At 34.0% G+C, this 15,663-nt stretch overlaps 1 protein-coding gene across 1 annotated transcript in view; it reads right to left on the bottom strand.

Annotated features, from left to right (window-relative positions):
• The window catches only part of PTPRQ (protein tyrosine phosphatase receptor type Q), a 242,561-nt gene that overhangs the window by 203,796 nt on the left and 23,102 nt on the right, over window positions 1-15,663 (bottom strand). Inside the window, 2 exon segments of the mRNA XM_077168288.1 lie at window positions 747-946; window positions 14,415-14,484. Of these exon segments, the coding sequence (XP_077024403.1) occupies window positions 747-946; window positions 14,415-14,484 (270 nt within the window).

The raw sequence follows: 15,663 nt of genomic DNA, 5'->3' as shown, positions 1-15,663 counted from the left end.
CACCAATTTAAGGTGGGGTTGCTAACTGGAGTCCTTTGAGAGGGAACCATTTTGGAAAAAGCGTCAGAGCCAACAGGAGACCCAGACATTTGGAGACACAGAAAAAAAATGCCCCTAGGGAAGCTGCTTGAAATCAAAAGCTAAAGGACCAGCAGATCCCAGCCACATCACCTCCCAGCTGACAGAGGTGCTCTGGAACCACTGGCCTTTCTTGAGTCAAGGTATCTCTCCCTGGATGCTTTAGTTTGGACATTTTTACAGCCTTAGAACTATAAACTTGCAACTTACTAAATTTCCTCTATAAAAGCAAAGCCACTACTTGTATATTGCATTCCACCAGCTTTAGCAAACCAAAATACCCACTTTTATTCTACTTTGACTAAAGCCATTTATTATGCCATGATACCAAAATCCAATAACATAAGTAACAGGAGAGCTATTAAGCAATTTGGTGGACATTTTTACAGTTTTAGAACTATAAATTTGTAACTTCTTAAATTTCCCTTATAAAAGCAAAGCCATTTCTTGTATATTGCTTTCCACCAGCTTTAGCAAACCAAAACACCCCCTTTTATTCTACCTTGACTAAAGCCATTTATTATGCCATGATACCATAACCCAATAATATAAGTAATGGGAGAGCTAATAAGCAATTTGGTAAAATGTATGGTCTCTAGATGCTGAAACTTCAAGATACAAGTTTACCTAAAATTTTTAAGACATAGAAAATGTTCTATGATACTTACATTACATTCTGGCAACTTCCCAGTCAAAATATCCTCTACTCTAATCGAGACATCTTTCACCACTATCCCACTTCTGGCATGCTTGACACTTATCTTGAAGCTGGTAATTTTGCCATTTGGTTGTCGAGGTAAATACCAAATCAGGTTCACTGCTGAATAATTAAAGGCCTCAACTGTGAGATTCACTACTTTTCCTGGAGCTGCAACAGTTAAGGGATTAAGAAAGGGGGAAAACACGATTATAAAACTTAAAATTAGAATGGCAGTTATATAATTTTGAGATGTTAAATTTTGCATGTTATTTGGAATGAAATATAAAACAGTTGGATAAAATCTGCTTTAATGTGTCTCTGTGAAATATATTTAAATGATATTAACTGAAACAAAGAGCTTAAAATCTGGGCCATTGGGGTTTAAGAAGCAAATCAGCTTTATTTCAGGATTATTGGGTAAATACCTGCATTGATGAAACATCGCAAATAAATATGAAAAAAATATCCAATTGATAGTTGTTCGTGACTATACAGATGTTTGAATAATAAATTTCTTACTTCCTGATATATTTGGAATGCTGTAGATTAAAATCTCAGATAATGAAAAAAGTGGAAAATTTAAACAATTACCAAACCATGTACACTGAAAAGCACATTTTTGGAATGTATCTAAATATATATTGCCTAATATCAAGTGAGCACCTACCGAACAGGCTGGAGTTGCTACGTTTTTGAGTTTTATATGTCCTCAAAACAATTTTCTTCAGATTTTTACACTGTCTATCAATCATTAAATGCCCTAAAAAAATCACTTGTTTATTCTTTTAATTGGAATGAGACCAACATGGAACTAGAATGAAGAGAAAGTATGTCTACTAATTTCAAGGTAAGTTATGCAAAGCTGAAAAGGTTTTACATAAATAGTCAAAATCCTCCGAATATAGGAAAATATGATATCATTATTGAAACAAATGAAAACAAAACATGCCAAAATGTTTATAATAAAACAATGTAATTCATAATAAAGGTTCCTAGAGTTAAGATGTCAAATAACTAGACTTTAGGAGTACACTATATGCAAAAATGCCAAAAGACAGTTTTTTTAAGTAACAGCCAAATAAATTACATAAGAAATCTAGGTCCTGAGAAGGAGGGATGTGTGTGAGTGATATTATTTAAACAGTTGTAAGTAAGAAACTTCAGGGCAGGTACATTTCAATACAAAACCAAAAATAAAATAAAACAATTATTGGTAATGATTAACCATCAATAATTGATGAAATAATGGATGGAAAAACCCTTTTCTGCAAAGAAATTTATAAAGGGAATTAATTAAAGTTTAATAAATTAAAGAAGCTTAAAGACAACATGATTCATTCATAATTCTGCAGATTTAATACTTGAATTTCTTAAAAATAAACAAAACATTATAAATAAAAGTGCTTATTAAATATATGATGGTATGAAACTGTAAGAAACAAAACTTATATCATGGACTTTATTTATCCTTTTAAATTTCTTATTTGGGTATCCTATAAAAATTTTTATAAGAATGCCTAGACTATTGTATTTATGTATCAATTAAAATTATACATAAGCTGACATATGTCCACTGGACCTTAGGAACAGTCAAGTGCAGAGTAGTTTGGAATTTACAAGGTAACTAAATACATATTAAATTCCAAAGCAAGTTTTCAAACTATTAAAAGGAGACCATAAATATTAAATGGATAGAAATCAATTAAATCTGTTTAAAAACATGTATTGAAAATAGGATATTTTATTAAATCATTTTGAATTATTTTTGGACTCAATAAAAGTATGTCTTGTTTTCCTTGTGCAACTTCATTGTGTTTGAAGATAAATTCTAGCTCTTTTCAATAGTTGGCAGATCTTTCACTGTTTTAAATATTCTAGTTTCTACTTCTGTACTTTTATGCACCAATATCCCTTAGCTCTTGGTTTTTTATTGAGTGAATTTATCCTCCTTGATCCAAGTAGAATTTGATACTAAAGTAGCAAAACTTTCTCTTTTTATAAAGTCATTTAATCTTTTAGGCAGGTGTTTTAGCACATACTTTGAGTGTGTGAATAGAGCAGTGACATTCACCAATACATTAGTCCATGAAAGTACCTAAAATTTTTCAATGTATGCAATATACAATGTACACAGTATATAAAGAATACACATTTAAGCCAAAAATAACTTTATACATCTAATACATAGATTGTCAAAATTATTTTCTTGCCTTTCTAGGGATCCATAATGTTAAAAATGGAAGAACAAGTGATAAAGCTAATATAAAGGCTAAAATAAATTCTACATTTACCTAAAATAATGTTGCATGGGAAGTTGAAATGTTGAACTTTTTGTGTTTGTGGGTGAAATAATATCAACTCAATACGGTATCACTGATGGTATCAGTAATTATCATCTATACTCTTCTTAGGAGTATTTTTATTCATATGAAAACAAATTATTTTTATATTTAGTAATAATAAATGCAGCTTATGTGCACCACAGAAATCCTTCTTAAACTTGCTTTTCATGGGTCATTAAAACATGCCTTTTGTGGGAAAAAAAGATTAGGAATTATTAATCTCCTTGAACATGTTTAAATTTAAGGAATAAAAACTAACAAAAAAATGTGAAGATAAGACAAGAAGGATGATTATGCAACCTGCGCAAAGAATACACACAAAATCAGAAACAGTGAAACTCACAGAATTATTGTTACAACATCCTAGAGTTTTCCTTGTTTCTCTCAATCATTTGACAAGATAATTAATAAACTCTAGAAAGTATGTCAGTTAACAGAAATACGAAATCATAAAGTTCAAAAAACGGTCGCATACAGAAAGCACAATCTGTATGTACCATGTTTCATTAGAAGCTGAAACAAATCAGAATTAAAACAAAACTATTTGCTATATCATTTAAAAAAATCAACCGAATCAATTTTTATTTTATATTCTAATAAATATTTAATTTTTAAACTGATCGTTATTTTCCAGCGTTCCTCCTTTGGAAGGATAGGCCTGGAAAGAGCCGAGCTGTTAAGAACTATTCAAGCGGAAGTGGACAAGACAGCAGTGTAGGGAGGTGTAGAATTTAGCTCATCCTATAAGGCAGCTAAAAAATAGCCAGGAAGTCCCTGAAACAACTGTTAGGACAATTTCTATGACTGGACACATCTCATAACCAATCTGGAACAGGTGGAATGTCTGATATCCCAGGTAAGTCTCCCAAGCCATGGAGGGTGGGGCCCCTTCACCACTCAAATAGCAGGCTGGTTTGGAGTTGATTCCCTAAGGAAGTAGATGGAGTCTCTACTAGCAGCAAGGAACGTAGCGCAACCAAGCTCCAACTAAGGAATTAATTAACACATTCAGACTGCTGAGTACAAGCTCCAAGCACAGATAAAGCTAGAGCAAGCATGAAAGGAATCAGGAATTTTCACCTCAGCAAAGAGGAGGCAAAACTGATGAAAATAAAAAAGTATATTTTGTCATTGGATGAGCTCAAAATACGGGAAAAGAACTCAGCCCCCAGAAATGGGGCACATAGAGTCAGGTACGAACTTTTGGCTCTTGATTGACAAAGACAAGGTGCTGGGGTCCATATGTGAAAAGGATTTTTTTTTCACCTGTTTTTCCTTTTATTTTTTTTTTCACTTCTTAAGTTAAAAAGCCTACAGGCTTCAGCACTGCCCCAGGCAAGGACACAATTAATGTATGTCTGACAGACAAAGTAATTAGACAAATGAAGGAGGTAATTCCCTTTAGGATGTATCTTTAAGTAGTCTCTACTGGAAGGAAGGAAAGGTATCTCAGTCAAGCTCCAGGACTAGTGGGAAAAAATAAAATGAAATAAAATAAAGAATAATAAAGATGGAAGTTAATTTTGAGTCAGCCAAGTTCCGAGTACTGGAAACAGTCTATGGCCCATGCAAGGGCTGAGTTAAGATAGGTTTGAGAGACAAAGTAATGAGTTGAGTGGGGAGATAATTCTATAAAGGGCACATCTTCCCCAACAAAAGTGTGGAGTGGCAGGGCCCAACTCAAGTAATAGCCCTTCTTCAGAGAATTCAGGCCACAGGGTCTGGTAAACAGAAACAGCTTACGCATGCCTTCTACTTCAGCCTCTGTCTCAACTATGCCCTGACAGTGAGACTGTTCTGAAAATTAAAGACATCACATCACTATACCTCTTAAAGGCATCACATCACTATTCTTCTTTGGAGAAGAGTGTAGAAATGAAGACTGTCAGAAAGGGTAGAAAGAGAGAAAGAAAAAATAAGATATGACATATAAAATCCAAAAGCAAAATTGATGAAAAAGTAGTCTCTTTACAAGAATAACATGAAATATTAATGTAGTGAACTCTCCAATCAAAAATATAGACTTAAAGAATGGATTAAATAAAAACAAAATCCATCTATACGTTGTCTACAAGAGACTCACTTTAGGCACAATGACAAATATAAGTTGAAAATGAAAGGTTGGAAAAAGATATTTCACAGAAACAACAACCAGAAAAGAGTGGGGGTACCTCTCCTTAAAGCAGACAAATTAGACTGCAAATGTAAAATATTTAAAAGAGAAAAAGAAAGCCACTATGTACTAATAGAAGGAACAATTCATCAAGAAGATATAACAACCATACATATTTATATACTGAACCAGAGTGCCCAAAAATACATGAGGTAAACACTGACAACACTGAAAGGAGATGTAGATAACTCTCCAATAATAGTTGGACACTTCAGTATACCACTTTCATCAAAGGATAGAACAGCGGATCAATAAGAAAATAGAGATTTTGAATAACATGATAAATGAACTAGACTTAACAGACATGTATAGAACCTTGCACCCCACAACAGCAGGATATATATTTTTCTCAAGTGCCTATGTTCTCCAGGAGAGACCTCATTGTGGGGCACAAAGCAGGTCTCAATAAATGTAAAAAGATCAGAATTATATGAAACACTTTCTTGGATCATAATAAAATTAACTAGAATCAATAACAGGCAAAGGGTTGTAAAAAATCATAACTATATGGTGGCTAAACAGCACACTCTTAAACAACCAGTGGTTTGAGGAAGAAAGTGCAAGAGAAATTAGAAAATATCTAGAGGCAAATGAAAATGAGAACACAACATATGAAAACTTATTGGATGCACCAAAGGCAGGGCTGAGAGGGAAATCTGTAACCATAAACACCTACATTAAAAAAGAAAAAGGCTAAAAATTGAGGAATTAATTGCTCACCTGGAGGAACCAGAGCAAGAATAGTAAACTAACCCCAAAGCAAACAGAAGGAAAGAAAGAACAAAGATTAGAGCAGAAACAAATGATATTGACAACAATACAGAGAATGAATAAAACCAAAGTTAGTTCTTTGAAAAAAATTAAAATTAGCAAGGCTAACAAAGAAAAGCAAAAGGAGGCAAATAAATACAATCAGAATTGGGTGAGGGAACATAACTACTGTACCCACAGAAATAAATGAGATATGAGAGGATACGATGAGCAACTATATGCTAACAACTAGACAACTCTGGCAAGATGGACAACTTCTTAGAAAAGTATGAACAACCAACATTGACTCAAGAAGAAAAACCTCAACAATCAATCACAGGTAAACATATTGAATCAGTCATCAAACTCCATCCCCCTCCTTCCCCCCAAAAAAGTCCAGGAACAGATGATTTCACATGTGAATTCTACCAAGTATTCAAAAAAGAATTAATGCTAATCCTGCTCAAACTCTAAAAAAATTGAAGAGGAGGGAAAGTTACCTAACTCCTTCTATGAAGCCAACATCATCCTAATACCAAATCCGAAGATACAACAAGCAAAGAAAATTACAGACCAATCTCTGCAATGAATATAGATGCCAAAATCCTAAAAAAAAAAAAAAAAAAAAAAAAAATGCTTGCAAACTAAATCCAACAGCACATTTAAATAATTATACACCATGATCAAGTGGGTTTTATTCCAAGTATGCAAGGCTGGTTCAACACAATAAAATTAATTAATGTAATTTAGCACACTAATAAATCAAAGGGAGAAATCCACATGATCATCTTGACTGATGCTGAAAAGCGTTTGACAAAATTCAGCACCCTTTCATGAAAAAAAACACTTGAAAGGATAGGATTAGAAGAAAATTTCCTCAACTTGATAAAAGGAATATATGAAAAGCCCACAGCTCTTATTATACTCAATGGGAAAAGCCTGAAAGCATTATCTGTAAGATCAGGAATAAGATAATGATCCACAGTCACCATTGTTATTCAGTATTGTGCTGGAACTTCTAGCTAGAGCAATCAGGCAAGAAAAAGAAACAAAAGATATCCAAATTGAGAAGGAAGAAATGAAATTTTCACTGTTTGCAGATGACATAATCCTATCCAAAGAAATACTGAAAAATCTATAGCAAAGCTACTAAAGCCAATAAATGACTACAGCAAAGTGGCAGGATACAAGACCACCAGGCATAATCTGTAATGTTTCTCAACACTAGTAATGAGCAGTCTGAGGAGGAAATCAAGAAAAAATTCCATTTACAATAGCAACCAAAAGAATCAAGTATTTAGGAATAAATTTAACAAAGGACATAAAAGAGCTATACACAGAAAACTACAAAACATTGCTAAAAGAAATCTAGAAAGACCTAAATAAATAGAAGAGTATGCTATATTCATGGATTAAAAGACAAAACATAGTTAAGATGCCAATTCTACCTAAATTGATTTCTAGATTCAATGTAATACCAATTAAAATCCCAACAACTTACTTTGCAGAAACCGAAAAAGCAATTATCAAATTTATTTGGAAAGCCAGGGTGCTCCAGAAAGCTAAAAATGTGTTGAGAAAGAAAAATGAAGTGGGAGGCTCACACTACCTGATTTAAGGCATTTTACAAAGCTATAGTGGTCAAAATAGTATGGTACTGGCATAATGATAGTTATACTGATCAACAGAATTTAATTGAGAATTCAGAAATAGAGCCTCTCATCTACAGACAATTGATGTTTGAGAAAGCATTCAAGTCAATTCAAATGAGGCAGAGTAGCCTCTTCAACAAATGGTGTTTGGAGAACAGGATATCCATATGTACTAAAGAATGAAATAGGACCCCTGTCTCACATCCTATATAATAATTAACTCAAAATGGATCAAAGATCTAAACATTAGAGGCAAGACCATAAAACTTTTAGAAGAAAATGTAGGGAAATATCTTAAATAATTTGCAGTAAGAGGACGTTTCCTAGACCTTACATCCAAAGTGCATGCAATGAAAGAAGAAATAGATAAATGGGATCTCCGTAAAACTGACTACTTTGGGGCATCAAAGGACTTTGTCAGGAAAGTAAAAAGACAGCTTACACATTGGGAGACAATATCTGGAAATCAGATAAGAGTTTAATATCCAGAATATATAAAGAAATCTTACTTCTTTACAACAAAAAGACAAGAAACCCAATTGAACAATGGGCAAAATAAATGGATAGACACTTTTCCAAAGAAGAAATATAAATGGCTCAAAAGCATATGACAAGAAGCTTAACTTCACTAGTATAGGGACATGCAAATCAAAACCACAATGAGATATCGTCTCACACCTATTAGAATGGCCATTGTCAAAAACCCAGAATACTACACATGCTGAAGATGATGTGAAGAAATAGTTACACTTATTCACTGCTGGTTGGGATGTAGAAAGGTGCAGCTGCTCTGAAAGGCAGTCTGTCTGTTCTTCAAGAATCTATGTATAGAATTGCCATATGATCTCGCAATCTCATTACCAGGTATATGCATGGAAGAACAAAAAGCAAGCACACAAATAGGTATTTGCACACTAATGTTTGTAGCAGCATTATTCACAATTGCCAGGAGATGGAAATAGTCCAAACATCCATAAACAGATGAGTGGATAGACAAACTTTGGTATATACATACAATGGAATATTATACAACTGTAAGATAGAATAAACTCACAATGCATGCAACAATGTGGAAGAACCTTGAGGACATTATGTTGTGTAAAATAAGCCAGATGCAAAAGGACAAATGCTTTGTATTCTCACTAACATGAACTATCTATAATGACCAAACTCACAGTTAAAGTTGAGGACACAGGTTTTCAGGAGATAGACAGAGTATACAGATTGGGCATTTGATCCTAAAGGAGTAAAAAATGTTTTTAACAAGATTGATTATAAAGATTCAGAAATGGATAGCACAATACTGTGTGATGCTAGCACAATACTGAAAATAAAATGAACAAAGATGAGTGTGAGTATGGTTGAAAGAGAAAGGTTAGGAGCATGTATGACACGAGAAAATAGAGGATAAAACTGGGACTGTATAACAAAGTGCAACCTAGAATGGACAATCATGGTGAATAAATGTACAAATATAAGAAAGTTTTAACATGAGGGACAACAAATGATTGCCACCATTGCAACATGTAAAATTGGGATGGGGTATGTAAAAATATGATTAATGCAAACCAAGTTCTATAATTAATAGTATTTTGCAATATTCTTTCATTAATTGTAACAAAAGCAATATACCAAAGCTCAACGTCAGTATATAGAGGATATAAGGGAGGGGTATGGGATTACTCTTGTTGTTTCTTTTTATTCTCTCTTTGCAGAAGAAATGGAAATGTTCTTATATAGATTGTGGTGGTGAATGTATAATTATGTGATTACACCAGGAGCCATTGATCGTACACTTAGACTGGATTGTACGGTTTGTGAATAAAATTATTCAAAAATAAACAGAAAGATACAAGTGATGGAAAAGATGTAGAGAGAGAGAGATACCTATTCACTGTTGGTAGAGAAGTAGAATGGTGCAGCCCCCCTGTACAGCAATTGGTGCTTCTGTAGGAAGTTAAGTATAGAGTTGCCACATGATTCTACAATCCAGTTACTAGATATATCCTTGGAAGAACTTAAAGCAGTGACTTTTTCCAACTGGTATTTAAGGTGGCATTAGTCACAATATGCCATGGGGAGGTGGCCTAAGGGTACAACAACTAAAGAATGGAAGTGTGATCAGCGGTGTATACATATGACAGAATATTGGGCAGCTGCAGAAAGGAATATAGTCATGAAGCATGGAACTAGGTGAATGAAGCTTGAGGACACTATGGTGAGTGAAATAAGTTAGAAACAAAAGGGCAAACATCGTATGGTATCACTAATATAAACTAAATATAATGAGTAAACTGGGAATTGAATTCAAGAGCATAGGTTATCAGGGGATCTAAAGTGGATAGAGATTGGGCAATCAATGATTAAGGAGTACAGAATGTTCAATAAAGCTCATTGCAAAGATTTCTCGATTGTAAGTTTTTACAGCAGCCATATCTATTCCTGAGTTTTAACTGTCATTTCTAAATTCTGAGATGCTGCGCTTTGTGTATAATCTTTGTGTATAATCTGGTAGTTGCCTGGCACTTTAGGTATCTGTGTGGCACCTGAGACTCAGAGCTAGAGTTCTGTAGCTCTGAGAGTCAGTATTACTTCATAAAGCAACTGTTAAAGGAGCTGAAAAAAGAGATCACACTTCAATTAAAGCTGTGAATGAAGCTGATCTGGTTAGGACTAAGGTAAATCAGAATACAGGGTAAAAGATGATATTGCCTGTATTTTAAAACCTCAACTTTTGTGTAAGGCTAAAGAAAGAGATGTTTATTTGGTCCAAAATCTAAAATTTCTGTAGCACATTATCTACTTTAACCTAATTACATAGAACCTAATCTAGGGAATGAGATCTTATTATTCTGTACAGGTTAATGTAAAACCCAAATATATTCCAGAGTATTTTGAGCAGAAAATAAAAATATATTTGTAAAGTCCCCTTGAGAGACTGGGTGAAAAGGTAGAACTATTAAACTTTTCCACTTGTGGAATTCATTATATTCTCTCAAGCATTTGGGGACTCTAATTTAATACACCAAGCCCTTGATTTTGAGGTTTGCCCTTATGAAATTTACTTTTTAAATGTGCAGTTTAGCCTACTTATAATTATGCCTTGAAGTTACTCCCAGAAAACATCTTCTGTAGAGAGACGTAGCCTCTCTCTCTAAGACAACTCTGCAAATAAACTCACTACCCTTTCCCCTACAAGGGACATAAATGACAGGGTGTAAGTTTCCCTGGCAACATGAGACATGACACTGAGGGATGAGCCCAGCGCTGGCATCATGGGACTGAGATAGCCTTCTTGACCAAAGGGGAAAGGAAATAAAACAAAATGAAGTTTCAGTTGCTAAAGGATTTTAAGTAGAGTTGAGAGATCATTCTGGAGGTTACTCTTATAACAAGGTTCAGCCAGATACTGCAAATTGCCACAGTATGCCAAGCCCCCAACCAAAAATATTCCTGAAAACCCTAAAGAATACCCTAGGCTCTATCTATGACTTTATAGAAGCTTTTCTTAGTAAGTTTATTATTTCAAAAACTTAAGGTCTCTAGATTTTTCCTATAGATAAGTCCCGAAACCTAGAGGTACCAGTTTCTCCAAGAACATCAACCAGTTTCATTCCTCTACCCCATAACGCTGAAGTCCTTTCCAGAATAAGGGAGTTAAAATGGTCATTGCCAAGATATCCCTGAATCCTGAGTGAATGATCAAATAAGAGGGAGGAGGTATAACTGAGAAAATAGGTTAACAAATAATACTAACTCATTATATAAATACTCCTTTTTAGTTTCTAGTATATCAGAGTGGCCAGAGAGAAGTACTTGAAATTGTTGATCTATATCCAACAGCCTTGATCTTTGATGATGATTGTATAACTATATAGCTTTTATGATGTGATCATGTGATTATAAAACCTTCTGACTGATACTTTATCAGTATATGGGTAAATAGTAATAAAATAAGTACAATAATAATAATGATAATAATAAGAATGTAGGGGTATGGGATGTTTTAGGTTTTCTTTTTTATATTTACGTCTTTTTTGGAGTAATGAAAATATTCTAAAATTGTGTTGATGAATGCACAACTATATGATGATATTGTGAGCCACTGATTGTATACTTTGGATGTGTTATATGGTGTGTGAATGTATCTCAATAAAACTGCATTAAAAATTAAAATTTTCCCACTTGATTGTTAGCTGTTTTAATAATTTCAATATCATTGCGTTTAAAATGCACAAAAATGAGTAGACCTCATGAATCATTCATTTCTATTTTGAAATAAACTCCAGATTTTAAACATAGCATTTTTGTTTTCTTTCTTCTATAGAACAAATAAAGCTTTTATTTCTAAGCTTCTCTAGATAGGGTTTCATCTACTAGCTGCAATATAAAGCTTTTTGCATTTTTAAAACAGTGAATATTGCAATATCTTCTCTAAATGTCAAGGGTCCATTTCAGTTTATCCCTTTGGAGGTAAACCAACAGAAGATTTTCACCTTTAATCATGTACACTATTTAAAATTGAAAAAAATCATAAAAATGTTTCTTACGGTATTATCATCAACATGACATATCACCTATTAACTCACCTATCTGTTTATCTTACACCACTGGAATACAAGCTCTACAATAAATAGTTGTTGTTCAATGAAATATCATTTATATAACCATTTTCTATTTATTGGTTCTATTTTTTGCTATTATAAATAAATAGCACAATTATTAAATAAATAAAAAATCTTCATTTGATAGTATTTTTATCATGAATCTTATATTCTAACAGGCTAATAATTCAATACAAAATAAGCAAGTACATGTATGTCAGGTTGATGATCAATCCAATGAAGATAAAAACTGAGTTGAAATACAGAGCGACAGGAGGACATAGGAGATATTTTAGATGGTGCTGTCAGGAAAGATAGCACGAGAGACCTGAATCAAGTAGGGGAGAGAGTTCTATGCAGATTTAGTGAAAGATCGTTAAAGCAGAGGAAATAGCAAATGCAAAGACCCTGGGAGGTACAGGAAGTGAAAAAAGTGTGACTTATGTGTCAAAGGATGATGCAGCTTTTGTGGGGAAAGTACACCACAGAAAGGCAAATAGGAAGCAGGGAACCCAGCAAGGAGACTTTTTCAGTAATTCAGGCAAACAACGATAAGAGCTATACTATGGGTTGAATTATATCCCCACAAAAGGTATGTTGAAGTCCTAACTCCTGGTATGTACAAATGTGGCCTTACTGGAAATAGGGTCAACACAGATGGGATTAAAGTTAAAATGAATTAATACTGTAGTTGGTTGGGAGCTTAATCCAATATGACTAATGTTCCTTTAAGAAGGGAAGAAGAGACACGGACACAGAAAGGAGAAAGCCATCTGACAACAGAGGCAGAGACTGAAGTGCTACAGCTGCAAGCTGAGGAAATCCAAAGACTGCAAGCAAACCACCAGATGCTAGGAAGAAGGAAGGATGAATTTCCTCCTACAAGGTTCAGAGGGAGTATGGCCCTGCTGACACCTTGATTTCCAACTTCTAGCCTTCAGAACCGTGAGATACCCAGTGTGCATGGTTTTTTGTTAGGACAGCTGTAGGAAACTAAGAAAGCTTGGATAGGGTGGCTAGCAATAGGAGTCATAAGAAGTGGTGAGATTTGGGACATATTTTGATGATAGTGCTGGAGGAACAGGGACGGTGAGAGACAATTTACAATTGCCAAGAGATGGAAACAGCCCAAATGTTCAACAACGGATGAGTGGCTAAACAAGATGTGGTATATTCATACAATGGAATATTTCATGAAGCATGTAACAACGTGGGTGAACCTTAAGGACATTATGTTGAGTGAAATTAGCCTAAAACAAAAGGACAAATACTGTAAGGTCTCACTAATATGAGCTATCATTAATAAGTGAACTTCAAGAGTTAAGAACAGAACACAGGTCATTAGGAGATGTAAAAAAGGTAGAGATTGAGCATTTGATGCTGAAAGAATATAAAATGTGCAATAAGACTGATTGTAAAAACTCAGAAATGGATACCGCAATACTCTCTGATGGTAGCACAATAACATAAATACACTGAATGAAGCTGAATAAAAAAAAACATATTTTCAAATAGCCAATATCATGAAAATGCTTATGATTTAGTTAAGGCATGAAATGAGAAGGCAGGATATAGACTTGTGTACATGGGACAAGCCTATCTGCAGTAATATATAGCCACATTGATGTATATTAATAGCAAAAAAATGGCCTCAAATGGTAACAGGAGTTTTACATAATAGGGCTAGGAATGTGTGATTCTTTCTTCTTGTGTTTTCTAATTTTACACCACTTTTATAAACACAAAAAATAACAAATATTTTTGTGAATAAACTGTCCAAAAAGGCTCTAAAAATAATTGAATGGTCATGTCATTGGAAATTTTGCACACTTTAATATTTTATATTTATATTTATTCATTTTTTTTGGATGCTGTATGGTGGGGGTCACATTTCATTCTTTTTCCACGTGACCACCCTGTCATTGCAGCACCATTTGCTGAATTTATTTGGGAGAGGGCAGGAAGTGCACAGGCCAGAAATCGAATCCAGGTCTCTCACATGGCAGGCGAGAATTCTATCACTGAACCACCCTTGCACCCTCTTATACTTATAGATTTTATCTGACAAAAACTCATGACTAAGTTACTTCAGAATAAATGATTTTGGAAAATTACCACTTTCTGCAGTTTGGAAGAGAAATGGCTCACTAAACGTTCCAATGCCGGCACTATTTTCAGCAGCAACCTAGAACAAACCAGAAGGGTTAAGTTCAAACTCTAAATACATAGAATCTGAAACAATAAAACTTGGCTTGTATGTAAGGTGGATACTAAGGCTACATTTTACACTAATTCCAAAAATACTTCCAAGGTAAAATGGAGCTAGATACACTATTTTCATTTTCCCTAAGGGTATATTTGCAGCATAGTTTGATTCAACAGATTTTCTCAGGTTCCCAATGGAGAAATTAATAATCAAGTATTTAAATTCTACTAATAATTATAATAATATAATAATAACTATAACTATTTAATGGGCAACTTCTATGCACCAGGCAATCTACTATGGACATTACAAATCTCATTTTATACCTATAACCAATATTTGAGGTATTATTATCAAAATTCTACAGATGAGAGACTACTTGAGAGAGATGAAGTAACTTGCCCAAGATCACATAGGAATAAGCAGTAGAAACAGAATTCAGTTGAAGTTTGAAGTTGTGATTATTTCCAAAGCTCAACTTCTTTCCACTGCATCCACTATGTGTAAGACATTGTAATTATTTCTGCAACAAATACAGGAGACCATACAAATGTTTGCCTTCAGAGTTTACAATTTAATCAGGCAAATATTAAAAAATGATTTAAAAACAGTAAGTAGGGGTGGTGCAATGGTGGCTCAGTGGCTCAGAGACCCGTGTTTGATTCCTGGACCCTGCCTATGTAGATAGATAGGTAGATAGATAGATAGATAGATAGATAGATAGATAGATAGATAGATAGACAGATAGATAGATAGATGATAGATAGATTAATTAATTAAAATAATAGGTAGGTCTAATTAATAATTTAAACTAACTAGATGCAAAAGTTCTTTTAGACTAGAATAGTCTGTTCAAATGTACTGAAATATACAAAAGAAGTGTTATAAATGAGAAAAAGTGGGAATTGGGCTCTGAATTCCTAATTCAGACTGAGCTGACCTAGCTCCAGTTGAGGAAAAAACAGCAGTGTGGAAATGAAGACAGAGGTCAGAAATGTGCAAACTACATTTTGGAAACAGTAAATATGAGTGAAGTACAATGCCAAGACTGTTTCCTGCTAACCTGATATTTTTGAGAAAGGGAACAAAAATTTCCAGTACTGTCCCAATGTCTAGAAATGGAGTAATGGAAGGTAAAATGTGCACAACTGTTTGAGA

Source organism: Tamandua tetradactyla, chromosome 7 (genome assembly GCF_023851605.1).
Source record: "Tamandua tetradactyla isolate mTamTet1 chromosome 7, mTamTet1.pri, whole genome shotgun sequence".
Taxonomy (NCBI): domain Eukaryota; kingdom Metazoa; phylum Chordata; class Mammalia; order Pilosa; family Myrmecophagidae; genus Tamandua; species Tamandua tetradactyla.
This window is presented reverse-complemented; position numbering and strand designations above follow the sequence as displayed.